The 26838-nt window shown below is 40.7% G+C and overlaps 1 protein-coding gene across 1 annotated transcript in view; it reads right to left on the bottom strand.

Annotated features, from left to right (window-relative positions):
* Positions 1–5039: 5039 nt before the first annotated feature.
* Positions 5040–26838, bottom strand: part of PPP2R2A (protein phosphatase 2 regulatory subunit Balpha) — a 40142-nt gene continuing 18343 nt past the window's right edge. Inside the window, exons 3-10 of the mRNA XM_074164336.1 lie at positions 16689–16786; positions 13171–13336; positions 12549–12661; positions 12096–12273; positions 10983–11147; positions 10222–10391; positions 9297–9388; positions 5040–8025 (exon numbers count right to left, since the gene is read on the bottom strand). Of these exons, the coding sequence (XP_074020437.1) occupies positions 7746–8025; positions 9297–9388; positions 10222–10391; positions 10983–11147; positions 12096–12273; positions 12549–12661; positions 13171–13336; positions 16689–16786 (1262 nt within the window). The 3' untranslated portion in view covers positions 5040–7745. The remainder of the gene's footprint in view (positions 8026–9296; positions 9389–10221; positions 10392–10982; positions 11148–12095; positions 12274–12548; positions 12662–13170; positions 13337–16688; positions 16787–26838) is intronic.

Here is a 26838-nt window from a genome sequence, read left to right as displayed (position 1 = left end):
CTCCTCACAGCGCGCAGGCGCCGGGGCCGCGCCGCTCCCGCCCTCAGGCGGCTGCGCATGCGCCGCCCGCCCCGCCGCGCGTGCCGTGCACCATGGGGCTCCCCGTGCTTGCGCACGTCCCGCTGCCGCCGCCGCGCGTGCGCGGGGCTGTGAGGGGAGGGGGGCGGGAGGCGCCTCAGGAGGCCCACATCGAATGGTAGAATGGTTCGGGTTGGGAGGGTCCTTAAAGATCGTCGAGTTCCAGCTTCCTGCCCTGGGCAGGGACATCTCCCACTAGACCAAGTTGCTCCAAGCCCCCTTCAACCTGGCCTTGAACCCTTCCAGGGATGGGGCAGCCACAGTTTCTCAGGGCAACCTGGGCCAGGGTCTCACCACCCACACGGTAAAGAATTTCTTCATAATATGTACTCTAAATCTCACCTTTTTCAGTTTAAAACCATTCCCCCTCTTTCTATGGCTCCCCTCCCTGATCCAGAGTCCCTCCCCAGCTTTCCTGGAGCCCCTTTAGGGACTGAAAGGGGCCCTGAGGTCTCCCCGGAGCCTTCTCTTCTCCAGGCTGAACCCCCCCAGCTCTCTCAGCCTGTCCTCACAGCAGAGGGGCTCCAGCCCTCCCAGCATCTCCGTGGCCTCCTCTGGCCCTGCTCAAACAGCTCCACATCCTTGTGATGTTGGTGGCCGCAGAGCTGGAGGCATCACTGGGGAGGGTCTCCCCAGAGCGGAGCAGAGGGGCAGAATCCCCACCCCCCTCGCCCTTCTGGCCACGCTGCTAGGGATGCAGCCCAGGGTGCAGGGGGCTTTCTAGGCTGCCACTGTACGTTGCCAGGTTGTGTTGAGCTTATCCTCCTCAACACCCCCAAGTCCTCCTCAGGGCTGCTCTCAATCCATTCTCTACCCAGCCTGGGTTTGTACTTGGGATTGCCCTGACCCAGGTGCAGAACCTTGCAGTTGGCCTGGTTGAACTTCATGAGGTTGGTATGGGCCCACCTCTCAAGCCTGTCCAGGTCCCTCTGGATGGCATCTGGAGGGCACCCAGTCCTCCCCACACGGCTCTCTGCGTCTCATCAGACACCACCTATTCTGTTCTGCTTCCAGAGAGGATGGGATCAGCCTTCGCAGCTCTGTGCTGTCAACCAGTATCACTGTACCCATCGGGCCTGCGGCACAGAGGTGTTTCCTCATGAGGGATTGCAGCAAATCCTCCTCCCTGAGCACAACGGGCATGAGGTAACCTGTCAGACCTGCACGGCACAATGGTACAAGGCTCCCAACACTTCTGTCCCCTCTCATCAGTCTTGCTTTGGCCTTAGGTAATTTTAAGCCAAGTAATAGGTCTGTGAAATATAGTTAAGACACTCTGAAAGAACTAATGGCTTTTAAGATTAAAAGTAATACCCATCTGAAATGATAGTGTTTAGCAGACAAACCAACCTCGTGCATGGCAGGTTTTTTTAATTACTGGCAGACAATTAAGATGGAGAAGATGTCATCTGTGTAACAAAATGGGACTTGTTCTTAACTGGGACGCAAAGGTATAGCTATAAAAAGTGAAATTATTAGTGTGCGCCACAGTTTCCTTTCAATATGAAAATGAAGATGCAACCTCGGGCTATTTATGCGCATACTGCTGTACTGAGAATGGGAGTAATGCTAATTTCCATGGGAGAGACTTTCAAATGCAGAGATACAGATACAAACATCGACCTTACCCTGCTGAGGTTTCTTCAGTCATAACATGAGAAGCTTCTGTACCAATTATCTATTCTAAGTCACTTTCATGAAATGATCATATATAGAAAATAGGGTTCTTCTAAATTATTAATTTCAAGAGTCAGTTTCATCTTGAAAATCAAGTGAATCTATTCCTAAAGGCAGAGCGGCTTTTCCTAGATACTTGGTATGGCAGCAGAGCCTTTACTAGGATTCTTCTGTTTCGAATCTCATTTTTCATTCATTCGCTAACAAAAAGAACCAGTGAGACTAACTTTCTCACAGGTGATTATTTAATTCGCCTTCACAGCTTGAGAAATCATCTTTACAAACTTCGTTCCATTTGACAACACTTAAACTTCAAGGTTTATTTTGAGGCCTAGTCTTTTTGGTAGAACTTTGTAACTTAAGTCCCATCTCACACACATACATATAAGCATTTTGCTTCCCAATAGCAGTAAAGGAGCCTTTTATATGACAAACCTCTCCACCATCAGCAGCCACAAGAACATAAACTGGGGTTTTTTATATTACTATTCCCACAGTAGGATTTCAGTAACTAACATTATCAGAGACTTGAAGTCTCTTATACGTTACATAGATACATTTCCATTAGTGTTCTTTATTATCTATCTCCCTATTACATATACAAAGAAATAACTTTTTTTTTTTCTGTTTGTGTCAGAACTATTTCAAACCAGAGACAAAGCCTGTATGTACAACTGTCACGGTCGTCCCATACTAGAATACCCGTTTCAAATGTTTTTTATCCTCTATTCATCTGCACGATGTTGACAAGCTTCCAAATACTGAAGTGTGGACATTTGAAATCCGCCTTCTGTAACGCTGACCTTTCTTACCAAATTGACTACATAGCCTGCGTGACTATCCAAAGGCTAATCTTGTAGAAAATCTAGATGTCTCTGGGATATCACTGGAACAGAATTAGCTACGTGTAGTAAAAAGAAAGCAGTATTTTAAATAATTTAATAAAAAAAAAAACCCTCTTTACAGGTAGGAGGGCTGCAGATAAATTCTAGATTGGAATCTGAACAATGGGCTACTTAGGGTTTTGAATAGAAAACCTGCCCAGGTAGCCCTATCCTACTTTGCAACCCTAACGATCACAGGCTAGCATCATGAGTATTTGTCATCTCCATCATTCAGGAAGCATTTGCCATAACACTTGTGGCATGAATATTTATCAGTAAAGTGGGACTATTAAAATTTCTGAGTCAGAAATAAATTGATCAAGATTATAGAGTGAGTCAATGCAGAGCCAGAAATAGCATTCACAAGTCCTGACTTACAGCCCTGTGCTCTAACCACTACACAGGTTCCTTAAGGCAGTTGAATGATGTAATTAATGTTTGTAAAGTAATTTGAATCCTTGGATGGAAAAGGCTATGACAATAACAAGGTTGGAGGGACAGAAAACCACATGTTAATAGAAGGGAAACAAAGGCCATAGGCTTCTGGGAAAAGCCTTTTGTACTGAAGTGCAGTAAAAAGGTTTTTCTTCTAGGAAGTTACAGAAAGCCTTTTAAGGTGATTGAAATCAAGCAAGTGACGAGCTTGGTTTATCTCAAAGAGCTGAGCCAAATCCCACTCTTATTCTCATGGTTCCGAGCTGTTCTCAAAGTTTGAAGCAGTTCAGGTAAAGAATGATCTGAAGTCTTAAACATGCTGCGCTTACTTTTCTTTTCTTCCTTTAGTACATCTATACCCCAAATCTGAAAAAAATGCCAACCTGGTGCCACCCCAGCATCTGGCAAACACAAAAGCAGTCTTTTCTCGACACACCTCGGTCCGTTTCTTTATGCTGGAGGCAGTGATGACGTGTATTGGAAACACTTTTCTTGTATTTTATATTTAGCAGCAACTGATCAAACATACAGTCCTTGTAGATGAGTGGCCGTTCCAAAGATGAGTTTGAGGTACAATTGCAACATCTAACCTCGATCCCTTGCGTTTTTCAAGCACCCACCTTCTCGTTGGTGACATTTTGCCTCCTAGTGGCGAGCACCGACACAGAAAAAAACTGCATCAGAAAAACCTTGAGTGCTGTTGTCTTGTAAGAGAGAAATAGATGAATTGTTTGCAAAAAGTTGAGATCATTAAAATGCAAGGGTAAATTGTGTAGAATAATGGCATTTACGCTGTTTCTTAGTCTCTCAGCTGTATCACAGTAGGAAGAAACGCTTACTGGTTTTATTCCAGCCAGTGCTATCGCTTTCTTCCACTGCTCATTTTTACAAGCCCAAACTTTTCTTTACCAGGCTAAATAAGATGTTTGCTCTTAGAAAACATATACAAATCACTCAAGACACCGATAGCCGTTACATAGCACCTCACTTCCAGCACATCTCTCCCCACTTGGATTCTGTACAGCAATTCTTCCATTTACAACAGCCGATTACATGGGAAAGGGCAAAAGGAAACATCTTTTTCTTTGGTTACAGTCAGAAGTGTATGTTGTGAATGGGGAGGCTATACACCTCTACAGCCTGAGATAAGGGTTGAAGACCAGTGCTCAGGAAATCACTTCCTAGCTATGTTGTGCCTAAGAACAACCAATTCCAGAGCTACCAATAAAAAAGTAAAAATATTAGTATTCAGCCCCTCTCCAAGAGGGGGAAAAAGTACAGCTTTCTGCTTATCAGCATTAACTCAGCTTTTGTTAGTTAGGCTGAGAATAAAAGAATATGTATTTAAAAAATAAATGCTGGAGTAGTTACAGCCCTGCCTCAACAGTAACGGCAGTCAGGGTGTTGCTGCATATTCAACATGCTTTCAAAGCAGCAGACGCTTCTCAGCAGGAAAACGGTGAAAGGGTTTCAGCCACAGAACTCACCTACATCTCAGCACTGTACCAGCCCGATAACCAGCTTACACTGAGCGTTAATCGGCAACGGTGTCACCGTGGCTCAGTGTGTGGCTGTAGTTTTGCAGGTACTGACCCCTGAAGTGGCAGTGGTTGGCATTTAGGTCGCATCGCTGGCTTCAAGATAAGACATGAGGGAACAGACCTCCTTTTCTGTATTTAGTCCGGTATTCAAGGACTGAGAATTGAGAATTTGCATTGGTTTCACTGGGCACTGCAACAGATGGCTAGAAGGGAGCGGCTGCTTTTCAGTAACTGTGTGTGTTGGTGGAGGGTAGAATGACCCCAGCACCTCCCTGCCTGGCAGGCTGTCCAGGACTGGGCCCAGAAATGGGGTTCTGTTCAACAAGTGGTAGGGAAGAGATAAGGAATTGCAAAAATAGCCGTAAATAGAGAAAAAGAGAGGGATAGGAAAGAGGATAAAAAGCAACCTGACAAAATGGATTCTATGCATACTTTTATTAATAAAATATAAGATTTACAGCATATGTCAATGGACAGTGTGCTTAGAGAATTATCTAGTTGGATAGTATGACACCAAAGTCAGTAGCTGGTTTTGGTGAGGATAAATCAAACCTCAGGTGACATGCTAGGGATCACCGCTACTGAGAAAACCAAAAGAACCTTTTCCCAACTAGCTTTAAAACCCCTGGTTCCATCCCAACATGCACAGCTGAGGTCTGAGAGGCAGTTTCGCTTGAATGTAGTATTGCTAGAAGGCTGCGCTTTGTTCTACGTGAAATCTACCTGTCCAGTTCTGTGTCCTCTTCACATCCTCACATCCTTTTGTGTCTGTGCTAAGCAACTTCTCGGGTATTCAGTGCATCACTCGGGATATACAGCTACACACAAGAGCAGCAGTCTTGATACCACGACCCTCAGTCTTCCCCAAACAGCAGTCATTAAACCTACGCCGTTCTTCGCAAAATGGAGATGAATTGTACCAGCTCTGATGCAAACGAAGCGTTTAATTACCTCTTTGCCCTCGCGATAAGAATAAACCTTGGCCCTGATCCTGTAAACACCTATACACATGATTAACATTACTCAACACATTGTTTCCTTGACTATTAGCAAGTATAGTCACTTGAGTAAAATTAGTCACATGCTATGTAAGGAGTAGGGCCTACTAGTTTATTCACCCATTGGAGAACAGTTGCTGTCCCTGGGGCAGTTAAATTTTTTTTACAAGGCTAACAGGTGAAAAAAAAAAGTAAAATCCTTACAAAGGCTCATGGTCAGGCATGCATGTTACAAGACAAATACTGTATTTAAGAGAACCAGATCTAATAAATATTAGATTTTTTTTACATTTTCAAACCACTGCACAAGGACTTAAAGAAATTAAAGTATGATTGCAATAGTAGTCTTGTTAACAACCTCTAACCCAGCCATAACTTTACAGCAGAAACAGTATCTTAGTTGATGAAATAATAGAGGCATTATAATAACTACCTATAACTAAGCCACAGAAGTAATTTAAGTATAGGTAACCGAAAAGTGAAAATTCTCCCAGTCAAGGTAAATTCACTACAACTTTAAACTTAATTCTGAACATTTCCGTGAAGGAAGAGTAAACCTAAAAGCACAATTAGCAAAAATATCCGGAGGTAAAAACTCATGAGCCTTATAAAGCATCAATATCTAGTTCATCTTTGGATAAGCCTTATTTGCTGAAGAGTTTAAATCTCTCAAATATCTATGAACACTTATTTCATGCAGCTTCTGTACTCCACGTATTTTCTGATCGTTGCACCATTTAACATCTCTGGAAGTGCAATAACTTTGCAAAGCCAAAAGCCAGAACACTTGCATGGTAAAACTACATTTCCACTCAGTTACTGATAGCAATAAAATACAGAAAATAGAGCATCTCAGAATGCAGTGTAGTAATTATCTATGTAATCACTTGGTATTTTGTACTACATAACATCATACCGCCAGACAAGAATTCAGACAACTTTTTAAAAAGCCACAAGGGACTTCGTACTCTAAACAAGGCATTAAAGGTTTTGTATCCTAGAACAAGGCATTAAAGAAACCAGGACAAAACTAAACATTAAGACGTTAGTCCCATAAAATGGATTTTCAAGCCTGAAAATTCTATTCCCGTTCCAATTTAAGCAATAAGTTTTTAAAAAAGAGCCTCCAAGGATATCGGAACAGTAACCGACCTGGTCAGATTATGGCAAAAATCTGAGAGCAGTTAATGGTTTTGACGTGAAAGTGGTCAGCGTACTGGTATTGTCATCATTCATGAACGAATGCAGATACTTGTGAAATCCCTCCCTCTCTTCATTCCCATGAAAAATAATTAATACTGGTTAAAATCATTACAAAAAACATCATTTTATTTTCATGCATCTAAGGTAAAACACAGAGTATTTGTATAAAGAGGTAGATTAAAAAAAAGAAAACAGATTCTCCATTCTTTGTCACTTTTATTCAGTAGTTTGTTTGCTTTTTTTTTTTCCTTATTTTCTCTTTTTTGGTGCCAGACATGGCAAGGAGTGATTACAGTCAACTGTTTATTAAAACATTTGTTGCAACACAGACCCCCTTTACCACTGACCCCAAACGGACCCATTTCATGTGCTTTATTTTGTTTTTGTTTTTTTTTTTTTCTATACACCACCACCAAGGCTAGGTGGAGGGGGATGAAAGGGAAAGGGGGAGTCCAGGAGGCCAGAAGGAGGAGGAATGCTACAAGCCACAGCAAGAATGAGCTGTATTTAATAAAAAAAGGGGGCCACAAATGATACAGTAATGAGGTTACACAATTAAATCCCATAGCATGATTGAAGGCTTTCCCTGTGTTTGACGTCATCACAATGGAAGGCATAAAAAGTGGAGTAAACCGATGTTGATACAGTCCAATCTAGTCCATTAGGCAAGATGGTGCAAGTAGTCATTTAAATTAAAAAGTGCCCTATCCTCACCTAAATGGCTAGCAGACATGGAGAAGAACGCAGTGACGGATCAACAGAGCTTTCTCCATGTAGCTATAAAAGTGTGTTGTCATATGGCACATTTTTAAACACTGGAAAGGGGTGCCATAATGGACCTCTCATTCTCTTTCGTTTACAGGTACAAATGCTAGATTCAACTATTTCAACTATGCAGGAAGTGGACTCTTCAGTTAGGAATGCCAACCCTAATTCATTTTGTCTTGAAATATATACAAGTTGTTTGTAGTAGCTACAGCAATGATGTTTTCCTTGGGATGCCAGGCCGTGTGTAGAATCTTCTTGTTGAAGTCTAGGCTGTCAACACTGATTTCATCCTTCTTTCGCTTACCGCTTGCGCATACTTTACGTGGCTTCAAAACGGTACGGGGTTTATTGTTTTCCCGGGACGCCTCTAAGGTGATGTCTCGCTTCGTGTTTCTGTCAAACATTCTGAAGAAGTTGTTGTAAGATCCCGTCATGACAATGCTGTGGGGGGGGGGAAAGGAAGAAAGTAACAGATCTGTTGGAAATAGCCTCTCTTTTTATGAAACCTGAGGGTCCCAACTAAGATCATGCCTTATCTTATAAGCAGAAAGCAGGCATCCTTGCCCATGCCTTTTTTTTTTTTTTTTTTAATAAGGTGTCTTTTTCCTTAACTGGACCTTTTAGGGTACACACACTGTTATCTAAGCAATTCAGTTCGAGTGTCATCATTCAAATTTGCTTCTCATGCGCACACGGGGAAGTGATCTAACGAAAGCCAAATACATCAGATTTTTAGCCATGCAATTTCAGTTACAAGAACTTAGGTACTAACTAACATACCTAGTTTGTGATAATACCTTATAGGACATCCTTATTTTATATCCTCTTTTCAGTAAGACAGATATATTTAGAAGTTTCCCTGTCCTTCCTTTGCCTCAAAAAAACCCCAAACCACTATATGAGTGGACAGATACTGAGTTGTTTTTTTTTTAAAAAAAAAAAAAGCTATGGCTGACAATACTGATAGGGGTACAATGAGCTGATTTAGATCTAGCAAATAAGCAGTTAATGACACGATTAACACAAAAGCAATAGTTGTCTTAAATGGTATTATTGGCTAGTCAACCATGCTTTAGCGAAGCAAATTGACAACTCAATGTAAGAAAGAAAATACCTAGGTTTTTCCCAAGTGTTGTACCTTTTGACAAGGCAGCTTAAAGAGAAAACATGCACACAGGTTCCCCCCCCCAGCCCTCGTGTAGGTTCTTAGAGGTAGAGCATCAGAGAACAGGGTTTGAGTACATGGGCCTTATTCCCATACCAGTCTGATCATGACATGATACAGGGAGGGGGAACAAACCCAAAGAGATAAATGCTAGGCATAATAAACGTAGTGGAGTAGGGTATTGGTAGTATTTCACCAGTTGAAGTTTGCAGAAAACCATCTCTAATCTTACTGCTTTGCCCATCTCTCCGGTTTAAGCGGCTGGAACATTTGATTCATATTTCATTCTGGCAAAGTGACAAAACTCAGTTTCTAGTCAAATTCTACAACTCTGTAGCACACTAAGGCAATTCTCTATAATCCTATGCTACAACTTCAAGGGTTAGGAACTACTATACGTATGTTAAAGTCTACTGAAGTACTAAAATATTATCCAAACCAGCCCACGAACAAAACAAGACAGATATTTGAGGTCATGCCTCAAGTTGCCCATTTTAAGAATAACTTGGAAAGGTCTTAAGTGCATATAGAGAAGAATTAAACTTGCCTGTCTGATCCATTCCAACAGCATTCAAATTTGTCAAAAATGCAATCATTCTCATACAGTGAACAAAGTTTACTTCTGAGGTATTCATGCACCTGGAAGAAAATGAAACTGAATGAATACTGAACTCGCATACCTGTAAAATAACCTTCAGAGATTCTGTTCCACAAGTAATTAAGTATCTGACAGTGCTTAGACCCTACCCACAGGAGCACACACAGCTCCCTTCTCTGACTGCATGGATAAAGAGCAAAATGAATAGATGCAAGAATTAACGTTTTCTGCTCTACAGAGATTTCAAATGAATGCAAATAGCAGCAAGTTGCTCAGGATGGGGAAAGAGACATCTCCCCAAAGCAGTCAATTCTTCAGAATGCTTGCTCTCCCTGAGCAGTTCTCATACCCTCACTACTCTTTAGGTATCTGAAAGCATTTATCAGACTTTGCTTCTTGCTAAAAATCATGCTTTTGTGGCTGATCTTCCTCCTGCGTATGATGAAGAGGATCCCTTCACAACTTTTCTTATGAAGGAAACACCATGGTAATTTTCAGTGCCAGCTAAAACCATTTTCTGCAAAGGAAATGTTTTACCTCCTATTTTCTCCAGGAAAGGACAGGAGAATATAAAGCCAACTGAAGACTCTAAGAGAGATGTGCTACCTCATGGCTGAAGATTCCCCTTCCACATTTCCATTGTGTAAGAGGGAGGCTTTTTCATACCCAAACACTGGTTTGGGTTCTGCAATCAGCCTGCAAATAGCAAGATCCTTTAGCGCTTGTGTGGAACCCACAAATCTCATTGATGCTTTGCTTTGGATATAGTGATCTATAGACAAAAATTTAATTGAACTGCCACATCAAGACTGCTAGTAAGACACAGCATCCTTCAAGGTTTTAATTTCTAGCCTACATCATCTTCACTGAATACCTGGTATGTTTCCACAGGTCTATTTTCCATATTTAAATCCCAGATCTTCACTGACAGGTAATCTCTAGTCATCATATATCGACCACTATGGCTAAATTTGACATCAGATATGGAAGAGATGATTTCAGAGAAAAATGATCTGTTGCTAGGGTCTTCTGGTTCTTCAAACACTGTATGAAAATAAGAAAAGCATTTCAAGTTTATGTCTCTTCCAATACAAGAGACACCCAAATTAGTTTAACATTTTCTCAATCAGCTTGCCACACTGGGCTAGTCTGCCCGCACTATATACAGTAACTTTCAACAAGAAAGCCTTATATCACAATTGCCATACTCTGAAATATTTTACTTTCATATCAAATCAAGGTCAGTTTCTAAATAAGTGAACTACTCACTAATATTCAGAGCCTTCGCTCACACGTGTAAGATATCAAACATCAATTACAGACCAAACTCAACTAGTGTTTCTCTTGACGGCTGCAGAAAGCCATTCCTGGTCCTATTGTCTAGGCAGACTCCCCAGCTTAAGCTGCTAATAATTTTATTCATCACTTTTATTCTGGCACAATATGAATCTAATCTTCAGATTGATTTAGACTTCAGGTTTTAGATCTATTCAATATACTACAGAAATCCAATACAAATATATACACACACACACACACTTCAGTGTTTAATAGATTCTTATTGAGCGCTTGGTTTCACCTAACAGCAAGATACCGCCCTCCACAAGGAGACAATAAATGCAGGACAGAACTTACATTTTGAGTGTCTGTCACAGAGCGCTGACGCTCTCATATCACAGAGACGAATCGTTCCTTTACTGCTGCTGTATACAAATGTGTTACAGCTGTTTGGGTGGAACTCTGCAGCCGTTATCACCTCTGTGAGCTCCTCCATGTTGGCAGGCTTAATATCTACAATATCTACAGGATTGTGTTAAGGAATTTTCTCCAGTTTTCATTACATATTTTTCAGCTTACAATGTATTCAGCAATGCTTCTTCCATTGACCAAAACACCTCTGAAAAAGCCAAACAGAATTAAAACAAGCCAATAAAAGCAAAATAACGCTTGAAATTTGGAAGCAGGGCAAGACTTCCATGCCAAAGACTGTGGGACCCAATCAAAAACTGGATAAAAGCTGATTTTAAGTTCCACAGTTTGTCTAGAAATCAAGACTGTAACACTGCATTCTCTATCAGTTTGAAGTGAATTCTTACAACAGCAGAAGCCTGCTTAATTTTTTGCTCCAATTCAGTGGCAATTAATTCTATATTACATATGTGTCACCCAGGTGTTTTCACGTAGAACTTTATTTTGCTTAAATTCTAATTACACGACTACATTATAAAGAAGGCGTGTGTGATTCCTGCTCAGGATCCTGCTGATTTGTCCACAAATCTCTGCTCCCAGCAACGGGACTGAATAACTATTTCTGTGATCCTACTGCCTGCAACATCATAGGTACACATGCGAGAGGGGCTGGTATTTAGGTTAGAAAGGAAAAAAGAATAAATATTATTAAGATAAAGATGGTACTTCTGACTTGCTTCTTACTGCAAGCCAAGAAAATTTTCACAATGAAGTTTACTGGAATGCTGCCTTCCACAATTGCTCACCTCCCTTCAAACCTTAAGCTTTTTTCTCCTTTGGAAGAGTTTTTCTTTCACCATACAAATGACAACTTCTCCATATATTGCTCACACTGAGCTACTTCCCCGGAAGCAAAAGCCCTTACAACTACCAAGGAGAAATAACCAGGAGATGGAGAAACGCGCTATACAAACAGCTTTTCATGAAAGGAAATAAAATCCAGCAGTTTTGTTATAACCGAACTGTTCCCATCATACAAAACAATGCAAAAAAAGATACTAAAACTTCTGTCTGTAATTTCTAGGTGCCACAGGTTAATCCGCAAGTCATCTGCGGATAAGTACGTTTCGTAATCGCTATTAATGGAGATGGAATTGATGTGATACGTGTGAGCATTGGCAAATATTCTTCGCGGACTAGCTTCAACCATGAGGTCCATGGGCCTGAATACTGGCACCTGCAAAATATAAAGCGATGGAAGTTTGAGATACAAATATACTACAGACACACTGGCAGTCGTCATCATCACAGCCCTTCAACACACCAAACTGATTAAAATACACTTAATCTGAGGTGTGATCATGAGGTATCTGCCAACTGGCATCACAGAAAATGTAAAGTTCATAATCTGACAGGGCAGCTGCTGAGCCACAGGCTAATCTGTGTTCCAGGTGGGGAGGGAGAGGAGAAATCACTTGAATTTGGCTAATTCACAGAGACTAAACTACTCACCCGTAGTGTTGTAACTGTAGTAGGATCCCTATACCGTCCATCTTCTTCCTTTAAATTATAACCCTCTGGTCTTTTGTCCCTTTCACTGATTTTCCATAACTTTATTGTTTTATCTGAAATAAACCAGTCACAGTTTAAAAATCAAAGCTCTAGCAAAGATACTAGTCTTCACAGTTGATGCATTTTTGATGTGAACCTTCCAACAAGACAAGACCACCTACGTGTACCAAAAAAGACAAAAATACTGCCTGGAGAAAACAAGACAAGATAAAAAGCATTAAAAATACCTCCTCCACAGTTTGTTCTTTTTATAAAAAGTTATAGCAAGTTTCAGTTAGACTCAGGATTGTTATGAATGACTAATATAAGCTCTCACACCATTTAGTTATACATGTACGAAGGTACTGAATGACAGTTTAGCTAAGACCCTTTGCTATAAAGCAACCAAATCCAAAGCAACTAATATAGCACCCCACGTTGTGGGGTTCTGTAGCCAGGGAAGCCAGAACAGCAGCAGAGTTACTTGCTTCCAGCCTTACGGGAAGTGGAGATGATTAGACGAAATCCTAACAGCAAAGCCATGCACCAATCGGTCACCATGAAAAATTAAGTCGTTACTTACCGTTTGTAGACAATAAAAACTGAGCAGCATTTTTCTGGGGTAACCACCTAATTTTGTTGATCTTCTCTTCGATTTCTAAACTTTTCAAGTAGTCAAACTCTGGTTCATGGCTTTGAAAGGTACTGTAAACATTGTATTCTCCCCTACTGTGAGACTGGGTTTTGTTCTAGAAAGAGAATTAAATGATTAAGATACGTATACAATGTACAGGATGCTTTTCAAGGCTGCGGGCAGAAGCCAGAACTAGGTATTTATGCAGCAAGATACCTAGGGAGACTGCTAATTAGCATAAGAACAGGTTAAGACCTCTACACTCTATTGTTGCCTATGCCAGATTTACCGTGAGTATCCTTTGGTGCACAACTTGCCTTATGTTAAGGAGCCTGTAGAACAGACGAAATGAGGATCATCCCTTTTGCAACAACTTGATTAGAATTTCTATTATTTTGGCTAAGAAAGCATCAGAGAAGAAACAGTTATCGCAGCAGCTTTTGATTCCTAAAGTCTCCAGCAACTCCCCTCAGCCACATGAATAATACCTTCAGCAAGTCCTCAGGTTAATTCTGAGCAGCTGAACCTACAAACTAACATTTTGCCTAAATATTCTAGGCATGATGAGTTTTCTTTAAAAAAAAAAAAACCAAACAAAAAAACACTCAAAAAGGCTTCATCATTCTCTCATCTTTGATTTTTCCATCTTTGTTTTTTAAGGGGAACATTCCCCAGGAGAAATACACAGCCACACATACAGCAAATCTACTCTGTGGGTAATATCGGCTGCCAGGCACACTATGGGAATCCCACGTCACCTCTACATTTATACAAGCAGCTCCGCTATTCTGGTTTATCATCTCCACATTCTCTGAGACCTTCTAAACTGCTTAAGCAGCTTTTTCTTCCTCATTCTGGAGATGAGGGGGAAAAAAGCTTAGCACCTCTGCTGAATGCATCTTTGGCATTAAAAGTCACGCCTGCAGTGAGCCTGTTCAGGATGGAACTGTTTGGAAAACCAAAAAAGCCTCCAAACTTGCATAATTCTTCTTTCTAAATGCTGTGTTTTAGGCAGGGGCTTCCTAGCACTAATATTGCACTGTGTGCACTGAACCTTAAATTCCCTCCAATAGGTAAGGAGACAGAAAACCGGAACCCTGTCTGAAATAGTGCTCACTAAGTGTACTTGTAATTAATTCGAGCTTAATTTTGTGATATATTCCTGTTCCACCTATTTCAAGAGGTTGCACCATCAGATGCCTTTCCTGTGATACGTTCTTGAGTAGGGACTTTGCCCCTTCCTTCTCTTGTGTGTCTCATGTCCATCCATTCACCTCATCCCTTAATAACTCACTAAAACATGCTTCTTGATACAATCCTTGCTAGCCCACATTTGTCGCATTCCTCGCATCATTTTCTCTTGCTTCATACCCTTACATTAATGGCTGGCAGGAATTCTTACATTTTACAATAAGCTGTGAGGGAGGGAAAAGCGGAAAAAAATGCTTAGAAATGAAATCTGGCACTAGAATATTGTACCACACCTATCAATTATACTGGCTTTCCCACCCTAGAGAACGGAAGGAACTTTGTTCTAAGTTTCAGTTAGGTCTAACAAGTTAAACAGGGTCACTCCGTACAACAGGCGACTTCTAAAGTATATCTATTGTGCTTTAGGAAACGCTGGTGGTGATTCAGGGAACTTTCCTTCAATTCCATACCTACCCTAATGTTTGAATCTTAAAGAAAGTTGTTATGTATTCTAGTAAAACTCTACAGGACTAGAATAATATATAAAAGCAGTAACATATGAAATCCATCATTGGGAAAAAAGCAAAATTTAAACCAGACCATCTCATGGCACTCAAAAAAAAAAAAAAATAGTATCAGAACAAGAAGAGGTGTTGGCCCAAGTGCCTTATGTTAAATTCCAATTTAGGTAATTACAGGCTGCCCACGCAAATTCCTCCTCCAGTTTCAATTAGATACAGTATTCATTTCCTGCCTAAAACTTGTGCAATGGCACTTGCTTCTCGTTGCAGAAGGGCTGCCACATTCCAACCCAGAGGTGGCAGCCTTTGGCAGTGGGTGAAGCTACGGGAGCTTGTATAACTCTATACAGAGCACTCGTGTTTTAGTGTTTTTCTTCCTGTACATATGGTCTGTAAAGCACCCTGGAATGCAGTGCGATGGAAGGTGGTACATAAACCCAACTAAAATACTTAATAGTCTTTTTGATACTCTTACATATAAAACTTGCTCTAGACAGTAGTGCATATGGCCTAACTGTTAATGCATTAGGGAATCGAGTCCCTGTTGTTCATTTCCTAAACACCAAGGAGTCAAATTATGCCAAAACCAATTCCATGCTACTTAATCTGATAACACAGGTGATTCTCACTGTAGCCAGACTCACAGATCGTAAGGATGAGCCATGGGTTATGCATGAAAAACATAAGTAGCCATTTAAAGATGAGAACAGGCAATTAGCTATTTAAGCTACATTAAAGGATCCTTGAAGGATGCAAGCTAAAATTCAGACTTTAGAAAAAATACACACAAAAAACCCCAAAGAAAACCACCACAAGAGTTAGTGCCAAAACTGCAGGAAGATTGCAGTGAAGATACTCCACAGACAATGTTCATCTCAATCTCTGGCCAGAGAAGCTTGGGCAGAGAGCAGTCAGTCGGGAATATCCCACTAGATGGCACCAACTGACCACAGGCATTTATTCGTAAAGAGAAGAGTGCACGGGAATTGCCCACGAACCAGCAGTCAGCAACTTGGTCTGGGGAACTGTGGAATTCTTAAAGTTTAGGATTTTTAGAATTGCAATTGCATGAAACACTCAGGAGAGCAGCAGCAGCATGGCTTTTCCAGGCAGTGAGATGACAGAATTGCTTTTTTATCCTCTCCCTGAAATAAATTCTAACCAAGTCAACTTCTAACTATGGCCTAAGTTAAAAATCAAGCTCTTCATCTCAGCTCTCCCACCTCGAACGTGGAAATAAAAGCCCTTTCCTGCCATTGGAAGATTTGGCTCTAGAATTCTGAAAAGACCAAAAGAACAAGTATAAAATGAAAGAATACCTTTGCTACTATGATTCTATGATTTTAGCTTATTGATAACAGGATGGAAAAGGCCATCTTAGGTCACAGTTACATCCTCACTTAAGGGAAAACTTTTATTTCCTAAGCTACAGTGACCTCTAAAATAATCACAGCCAAGCAGAGTCATAGAACAACCAACTTGATCTTCCCTGAGGTCTTTTTGTGTCCTAACCCCTCTTTTTTGTTTTCATTTAAACACTCTTTAGACCATAGCTCTAAGAGTGTTTAAAGAAAAATTAATTTCAGTGTCACTAAGTTCTCAATAATTTATTCACTCTTAAATTTCATTATTTTAATAACTCATTACACAGGCATGCACTTTGTGTGAAGTTTTTTTATAAAAGCATGCTCCTTTTCTTTAAAAAAGGGAATGAATAGGAAGAGAGAACATGAAATACACTTAGTTAGCACTCACCTCCTGCTCCTGTTGAAAGATGACAACTCTCCCTCCTTTGTCTCCTGTCGCTAACAACTCTCCAGAATGGTTAAATTCTACTGTAGAAATTATATCCGCTGCAGAGGAACAAAAATAAACCCCCAAAGTTAATAATTCTTCTAAATATTAAGTGGCTAAGAAAGCTATGATTTTAAGTAAAAAAGAAAACGCATACTTTGATTCAGTTTAAAATACAAACAGGGATTTCTTAAAAAAAGACATAAAAGTGGTTTTTTTTAAGGGTATACAATTGAAAACCAGTTACTAGTTCACCATGGCAGTTCCAAGTTCAGTGCTGTGCAGTAAATTGTTTCTAAAGGTTTTATATCGTCACTTCTTAGAACTGTTTTTCTGTTGTGACTGCTACTCTAGTAGAGAGATGGATTTTCAGTACGTACTGTAATAGCAGAGACCATGTATATACATATTCCTACCTTTATTTTCTCCATTCTTTCTGATAGAAGAGTTAGTCATTACCCATATGATTATTTTTTTTTTTTAAATTATAGACTCTCTACACATTTGAGAACTTAAAGGAAAAACATATTAGGGTGGAGATGTTCAGACATCAGTGTCTAAGGAATGCAAGGATGTAGAACAAAAACAGCTACAGAAAATTAGGAAATAAATTCAACAGACTGTTTCTAAAAAAACCTGAGTATCTCTTCCGGATGAGGAAGGAGAGGAAGGTTTACATTACCAGACGTATTTTTATATGGAGTGCTAACATATAATTGTGACCATACATTGACAAAAACCCAGTCATGCCCACTATCAAGTTGATCTGTTTACACAGCAAAAAGAGAAATGACAAACACAGCTTAACCTCAAGCACACCCATTCACTTTTTCAAACACACGCATGCCCCTCATACTTTCAATTAGTAGAATCAGAAGCCAAACAATTCTTTGAATGCCAACTTCAAATTGAAATACAACTATATAAATCTAATTTTCTGCAGAAGAAAGTAGCTAAGGTTTTTTTAACATATGTAAGTCTTCAGGCTATTCACTTTCACCTCAGTCTAACAAAGACAAACAATATACCCTCCTTTTCTGTTGGGTGGTTTCTTCTTTCTCTGTTTTAGAGTTAAAATATGTCTGGTACCTGCTCTACAGACTGAAAGCAGCCACTAAACAAAAGCTACTCAGTCTGGATTTCCACAGACATTATTGTGCAGCCTATCACGGAAGCTATCTTATCATCGACAGCAAAAGGGCTATTTCATTTTGAAGAAGTGAAACATGCAGGGTTTTCCTCTTATTCATTTTAATACCAAAATGAAACTTACATCATCCTCGGGTTGTCCCAAACCCATGGGCGGTGGCCCCCGAGGACATTCACAAGCTGTTCTCCAATAACTGCATTACACAGCAGCTCCGAGATGCAGCGTATCTGCCCGAGAACTGCACAGACAGCCCAGACAAACAGGCCAAACCCCGCTGCAAAATCCTCATCCAGAGGCAAAAGATGCAGAGTCAGACTCTTGGCACAAACAAGAATGTACAGCCCAGTTGTGTTTTCTCATAGACGGCACAAACTGCCGTATGACAAAGGAGAAACACAAGATTATCCATCTCCATCGACCTCCCCTGCCATCATTATCTGGCACTGCTGAAACACAAACAGGCTGAAATGTCTCAAGAACACTGTGTTAAGGACATAAATATGATGTAAGCTTGTATGTAGATAAACCAGGATTCAGATCACACAGCGAAAAACCCTGATTTCAGTGTACACAATTTTTTTTTTCTCTTTCCTGGAAGGTAACAGTTACTTTAGCTATTAATTAGCATATTTGTGAACAAGATGAAGTGATTTATCTCACATCTATAAGACTTAACACTGCATATCATTCAGATGAAAATAGAGCATTTAATGTGTACCCTTCACAGGTGAACGGGGCATAAAAGTAACACGCAATTAATCAAATCCAGTATGCAGAAAGAGTGAAGCGCAAACCAAGCAATCTGATTTTGACTATTCCATACAATGCAAATCACGTTGCTATTCCATACAATGCAAACCACGTTGCTGTAGTCCTCTAAAAGTAGAAGAGCTTAAGGAAGTCAGCAATTAATTCAAGAAAAACAAGGTAACTCACCTCTCAATAGCAAGAAGGATACAGAATAATTACTATTTTGAAAAACATTGAGGTTTAACACTGCAAGTTAAGCCAGTCTTAAACCAGAGAAGACAATACAGCAAGTTCTCGGCAGATCTAAATGTGTGCATGTATGTGGAAGGAGAACAGCAATGCACAATTTGCCTCAAAAATCTTATACATCCGTCTAAGAATAGATGGATAAATTAATCATAGGACTTACTTGGTGAACGTCACTTAAAAGTTTTACAAGGTCAAAAGCCTTAAGCTTGAAGCCTTATGACTAGAACAGGCAGCAACAACAGAAAAGCCAAAAAATTAAGAGATAAACCCTACATTTTCTTAGGTCTATTGATGTAACCTATATTGTATTTAATAATTATACAAGTCTCACATAGAGCAGAAAGCTAACCGCTCCTCTCTAACAGTTCCAGACATTTATTTGAACTTGCAAGGTCACCCCAGCTCGACATCAGTGATCCCCAAACTGACATGAGTGCCACTTTGTCTCTAGGCTCAACCGCCCAAACGAACTCTCGGTACCAACATCCCACACCTCCAGAGGTCCTGCAGCTCCATCGGTGGTGAGAAGATACTCCAAACTCTGACCGACACTATGCAGAAGATCTGTTCAGGTACTTGGATCAATTTTAAATTACAAACGAAACACATTCCTTAGCAGCAATCACAAAAGAAAATTATTAATTAGTTTTTAAAACTCAAGATACAACTATAGAATCTGATGTGCCTTTTAACTGTAATCTTGGACTGTTCCCTTTCCAAGGACAAAACAAACGTACTAAATAAGTAGGCAGAAAAAGCATTTCTGCTTAACTAGTCCCAAAACAGGGCTGAGATGCATATTTTATACAAAAATCAGTACTGGAGAGCAAAGCAACCAATCACACATTTTAAATCCAATAACTCACCGTTAAGAACATTGTATTCCCATACCTTGGTCAAAGAAAGAGACAGACATCAAGGCACTGGTGTTGAACTGGGCGGATTTAATAGTGTTTGAGAATTGACAGGGGAAGCATTTCATCTTCCGCAGTGCACTGATTCGCTTGTGTATTTTCATCTGTGTTAACACCCTCGTTGCCAAATAAAATCAGTATTATCCTTTTCTTTTCAAATGGTAACTCTAATTCCCGTGGTAGTTACACGTAGGGTTATTTTAGTCCTTCAGCGCTGCAACGAGCAAAAGAGCATCTACAGAAGGCGCTGCCTCCACCCTGCCTCCTCCCTTTTGTGCGTGCTATTTTTGCTGGAGTCTCTAGGTGGGAGTCTTGCAATCACAGCGGGCTGCTCTCACTGCCCAGAACCTTGTAAATGATGCTTTCTATACGCAAAGGGCACCAGGGAGGAATTCCCCAGGGAGAAACAGATCTATAGGTGCTCTGCTGTCACCAACAGCTTTTGGAAATACCATGCGATCTATTGTTTACCACTGAACTCATTTCAATGCCTTCCTCTTCAAGCACCACTATCAGAGATAAATAACCACCAAAACCTTATCTGCTAACCATACCCCTCACAGGATACAGTTAAACAGCATTATCTGATAACACGCTGCCGCAGAGTTACCCCGACCTCGAGCGACCAGGTTTCTCTCTCTCTTCCCCCCAAGCATCTTGAGACATCTTTGACACCAAGATGAAAGGTGACATTTCAAGTGCTGAGATTTTAAAACACTACAGGGCAACATCAAACGCACACGATGAAGACATCATTCTGACAAAAATAGGACAGAAACGTGCATCTCCATTCCTGTAGTGCACCTGTAATACCTGTGCTGAGTTCTTCCTTTTGCATAGCTTGGGACAGACAGCTCAGGGGTTACCAGAGTGTTTAAAAGTACTTTGCACAAATATATATACTTGTCCTTTAATTCCACTTAAATACCCCTTCATAAACAGCTACTGTTAGCACTGTAGAAACGGTCCTGAGACTACTGAATACTTCCAAATAATGTTCTTCAGTGATCTGAAAGCAAAGGGGAGATACAAAAACCCAAACCCAGAAAATCACCTTCACAACCTGAAGTGCACTGACTGTCATTGCACATGGATGTCACCAAGGGAAAATGTTTTGCAGGAGGTTGAGCAAAACGCTACGAATCAAACACAGACCTACTGTATAGTTGTGTCTCTGCCTCAAAGAGACAAACCACACCACAGCGAAACCAAGCCAGAGATCTTAAAAATGCCACCAGACTCTCAGGAGAGGTTTGTGGTCCCTGCTCTATCAGCACAGGCCACCAGGGCAGTCTGCTGTCCCAGGAGTGCCCAAACCCTCCAGACAATTCTCCCACATACAGCAGCTACCATCCAGTTTCTTGCATCCGCTGTCAGTGTTGCTTTTTCTCCTGCACATGATCTTTATTTTTCACAACCTGCTCTAAGCTTTTTATGTGTTGCTTCAATGATCCATCTTCACTTTAAGTGCTCCAATAGAAATCAAAACCACCGCAAGGTCTGGACACTTACGTTCACTAGATTCAAGCAAGACAGGCTTTTCCGAGGGTAGACATGGAGACAGGAACTTGAAGAACCAAAAGAATCAAAACAAGGTGTCCAGCTTTGACAGAAAATGGGACGGGGGAGGGAGGGGGAACACATTTATCTCCAAGTTTTGATGATGCTTCAAGTGACATGTTCACACTTCATCATGTGAAAAGGAGACACACCACAAGCTCGCACGCAATTCTTAACCAGGGGCCACTGGTTCACCAGCACAGCCACTCAATGCAAACTATCTTGTTTCCTACTGGGCTTCTGAAGGTAACAATCAGAATTTTCGAATTTTTAGCCAATATTTATTACACCAACTTCTGCTATTTTGAGTAGTTCGCCTGTCATGTCAGGGAGGATTCAGATGATTTGAAAAACTGAGGCCCTGGGCCAGTGCACTTATGAGAGATGAGCAGTTCAAACGAAAATAGGCAGATTATTCATCTTTCCTTGAACAGCATAAAGGAATCTGACACATCTCAAATGCCTTTTCCCCCTTTAAAAGAAAGGAAAGTTTGAAATAAGAAAACCTCAGTGACCGATAGTAAAAAACATTTTCACCTTAGGGGCCTTCCACACTTTCAGTGAATGCTGAGCAAGAACCACACATGCATTATCACGAGGAAGTTTTCTGAAATATTCGAGAAAGGCTTGTGCTGAAGTTTACCACTGTCAACAAGTCTCTGGAATAAGCTTTATCAATCCAAACAAGCAAAAAAAAAAAAATGCTGTAATCCAATGACTTAGTTCCAGAAGGCCCATTATGAACCTGAAAAGCAATTCTGTATTAAATTTGTTTCCAATAATAGAATAAAAGGTATTTTATTAGTACAGAAGAGGCTATCTATTTTAATGTACCATGAACTTTATATAAACTCTGCTTATAAAACATGCTTGGTAGGCAAAACATGTCACCTACTCTACAGCAGCAAGTCAATCATGGCCGTGAACAAAGAGAGTCTTTATTTCACCAGACCTAAAAGGTTTCTGTGCAAGTTTTTGGAATCGCGTTGATCTGCTGCCTAAGCAGAGAGCAAGTAAATCAGTCTGTTTACACAAGTGGAGCAACCTCCCGATGTTTCCAAGGACCGAACAAAGAATTGTAGTATTTAAAAAGCATTTTGGTCCTTCTTCATTGTTTATACACCTTCCCAGTGGCTCAGAATACCATTTCTGGAATTTTCCAAAGGAGGAATTCAAACAAATCTCGTCCATAACGTAGAGCAGATTACTTACAGGTTGTAATTCTGTCCGAAGGAGCAAAAAGACAATTCAGTGACCAAATGTGGAGCCCACTTCCTCACTTTGCTAGCCTTAAGTACAGAGGAAGCTATTTTGATCAAACTAAACATCAATTGATCATACCAACGATACTTCAGAAACTGTCTGGAACAGGAAACATCAAGAAACCAACGTCTAGGATTACTACTAAAATCCAAAGAAGCTCAAAAAGCCTCAAAATGAGGAAACAGCACAGGAATGGATCAACGTAGTGAGGCATAAAGACCGAAATATTTGAATTCAACACACAACTACTGAGCATACCCAAGTCATTCTTCCTTGATTATCTCTAAAGATAAAGTCAACATGCTCAAAACTGAGCAAGATGGTCTGTCCAGAACGTGCAGACCTTAAGTGTCTGGAAATCACTTGTGAATTGTTTGGTCCTTTCTAATCCAGGCAAAACCTTCCTGCCTCAGAGCACCAACCAGATGCAACTTCCAAAAACTCAAGCTCATGTCACAGCTACTGACAGAAAACTGTGACTTTTTATTTTATTGGACTTTCTTGTTTCCAGTAATGATTTTGGTTTGGAGTTATACGTACTTCATTGTTGGAGATAAAAAATAACCAAAAACACCAGGGAGAAAACAAAAGCTCCTCCAAGGCTTTGAGTATTTTAATGCCCTCTGAATGCCTGAGTCATCCCCACATCACCCCATCGTTTGCATGATTTTGATCTACCACACTTATCAAGAGACCTAATATCTTGTGTATTAAGCCTCTGGAGCTAGATACTAAAGGGTTCATCTCAAAGTGAACAGGAAGGCTGTTTAAATAAGATTAAGGAAGAGCGACTATGCGACTATAAATGTGTGTTTGCAGAGAAGAGAGCTCCCACCACAGGATACAACTATACGCACCAGGGGAAGAATAAGGGAGCAAAATGGCAAGCACTATTTAGTACTGATGGTAGAAAAGAAAACACCCTCTGCATTCCAGCCTCATCCCTAATTTATGTATGTAGGGAGGGGGAAGGGAACACAAGGATTGTATACTTTAAAGTTACCATGACCAGTTTTACTATTGACTTCATTTCCCTTTTCTTCATTCACTTTCAAGAGTGATTCTCTGCATTCATTCCGTCTCTGCGAAGTGACCAGGCAACGCAACCAAAGGCAGCTGGGCTAAGGCATTCCCACTGTTCAATTTACTTCTCAAGAGTCATTCCAGAAGGCCTTTAAATAGATCTCTTCTGTACTAGGAAAGGGCATTAAAAATATATTAATTCCTCAGAAATATGGGGACAGGGTGAAATACATGCAACACAGAAAGGGGTTATCCTTGTGGCAAAAATTCTCCTTGTTCTCTCCGAAGTACCAGCCCTGAGATATCGCTGCACACAAAGAGCACACACAGCTCCCCTTCGCAGGGAGGGCAGTGGAATTTGTGCGATGGCAGCCACGGTCACACTGCTGCTGGCCCTACCCGCGGTAGAGCTCAAACACGCAGAGCCCAAGACGCAGCTCAAGCAGCAGACAGGAATTACGCTGGTTTTGTTGGCTTCTGCAAATGTGGGAAGTCTACACCCAGGGGGAAAGATTTACAGAACGTTCTCTAGCATCCACGTTCATTCCAAGCGCTCCAGGCCCTGAGATGCTCAAAATAGAAAACGTGATCATCGTGACCTCGTCATTTTCCCCATTGATTTGGAAAGCATTCATTCCTGTCTGGTAAAGATGGATTTAAGTGTTGAGACTCTCCCAGACCTATTTACATGTATCTATGTGTAATACACACGCAAGATACCAGTCTCCAAATAGCAAATACATTTAATACTTCACACCTACAAACCACTGTATAAACTACTCACCCTAAGCAAAATAACCAAATATAAACCTTGCCAAGCAGTCTTCAAACCCCATACTTTCCCTCTATTTCTTGGACTTCACTATATTTCCATTTCTTTTCTTTTATTCATTCTTTCTTCTCCCCTTCTCTCTTCAACTTTGCTGATCTTTAAGGACAAATACCACGTTCTAGAACAGGCAAGTCCTAGTTCAACTAGGAGTTTAACTTTGCATTTGAAAGCCTGGGTGACTTACTCATTATTATTATTACACATCTTATTTTTAACTTCCTATTCAGTTCCCTAAAATAAAGCTTGGATCTCTCCTGATAAAGCTTTTTCCTATAGCTTCCTACGTTACATTAACATCACTGATGCCCACCTTGCAGCTCTGATGCAGTTCCCTGTGGGCTCTACTCTTCAGCGGCAAAGCCTGGCTCACACACTGTCCTTAGCTACGCCACATCCTTCTGAGATTCCCCTCTATGCTGTCGCATCAACATTTGTGTGACAGCAAGAACTCTGTTATCACCAGCCTTCACCAGCAGGAGCTTGAATTCAGTCACTTTTTTAAATGAAAGCAGGAACAATACTCGCTAAGGGAAGGAACCAGTACTGTAAGACAACTATTTCCTAGGATATACGGGTATTAGGATGGCTTAGAATTTACAGGCACGTTTATAACATGTTCTTAGATAGTCCAGAGATAATGCAACTTAAGTACTAAGCTCAAAACAATGTTATTCTGTGGTCTTGTAAATTTATGCAAGCAACTATTTTCATGAAGCCTCCGGACTTCTTAGAAAACACAAGAGTTACCAGGCAGCAAACTTCCATTCCCTCCCACCGAAATAATACAGTGATACCAGCCTTAATCTTGTTGCCACTGGTTTTACATAAGGTTCGTAATTCTCCTAAATAGCTTTACCAGGCTCAGTGCTCAGAGAAGAATATACTCCAAATCCATCCGCCCCGCGCCACAGAAGCTGCTGCTGTCTGCAAAGCAGTACTGAGAAGATGGCACTAGAACTGCAGAGAACAGAACTGGAATAGAGGTGACTCTCAAAACCCTTTACAAGTTGGAATAATAACAAATATGCAGTATTTTACCAAGGTAACAGTAAAGCAGGGAACAGAATCACCATCTACCAAAATACAGCATCGCTCATCTGGAACAGCAGCTCCTCAGACATTCAGAAATCTTTAAGTGATCTTAAGTTAACCGTGGTATCAAAGCAACTTCCTCATTTAAGCACAATTCATAGAAAGCACACTCTGTATTCAATATTACAATTTAAATTGTGTAGGGAGCAACATTCTAAACATTTTCATTCTTGTGTTTGGTAAACAATTGCTGCACCTCACTGGGCAACCGCGGTTCTGGGCCAAGGTTAGTATAAGCTTCACCATCTCCACTCAGGTCAAGTTTCCACCATCATTTTTATCACCAGTTTCCCCTCTGGTCCATTTTCAGACCAACGCAAGAGGCCAACGAAGCAGCAGCTAAAACAGCAGCAATTTTTAGAAGTAGCAGAAATCGCCACCTTTGGCAAACATTACCACCACCTCAAGCTTCTGTGAGTGATCCTGAACAAAATTCGGATACATTTAGCAGTTTGGTGTTTGCTAATCTAACCGAGTTTGGCAGGACTGACCTGAAGGCATTATATGAGCAAATCTGCTGGGGGGGGGGAGCAGGGTAAGGAACACACTCAGGAACAATCACATCTCCAGATAGCACAGTTGTGTTTGCAAAAGGCCATTAAGCCCACAACCAAAACGCCTATTAAGTGTGTTTCTGTCTATAGGGACACAGTCTCCACAAGCTTACGCTTACACCAGATCCCCAACCAAGGGCAGAGTTTGGTATCACTAGAAAAGAAAGGAAATGGATTTAAACCTCAGACCCACTGGCTTCCTGTCGCCATCTATAGTAGGAAATTCAGTGTCTCCAGTATACACGGCTCCAAGACACCTGTGGTGGCACAGAGAAAACAGAGATGACAAACAGCAGCGAGTCAAAGCACTCTGAAAACAGATGTGAAAACATACACTAATGGGAACTGATGCTTCCTACCGCTTAAAATGACATAAAATTGCTTTTAAGTTTGATCTTTGTGAAAGGACCTAAAGCATCCACATTAAAAATTAGTATGAGCTTTGGGAAAGAACTTTTACACCTTAAATTGATTTAGAACTGTGATCCACCGTGGAACTGGAAGCAATACCTGTACCACAATTACTGTAACCACCGGGCTATACCTGACTGTAGAGGTTTTATTTCTGCATTCTGTAATTCCTTTTATGCAAACTTCATTGTAAACCTACAGAAGAAAAAAAAACAAAACCTATAGAGCTAGTATACGTTAGCTGAAAACAATTTTGAACTGGTGCCTTGAAACTACTTCATCTGATGAGAGAATAGTTTGGGGTTTGTTTTTT

The sequence above is a fragment of the Numenius arquata genome, chromosome 26, assembly GCF_964106895.1.
Source record: "Numenius arquata chromosome 26, bNumArq3.hap1.1, whole genome shotgun sequence".
In the NCBI taxonomy this organism is placed as follows: Eukaryota; Metazoa; Chordata; class Aves; order Charadriiformes; family Scolopacidae; genus Numenius; species Numenius arquata.
This window is presented reverse-complemented; position numbering and strand designations above follow the sequence as displayed.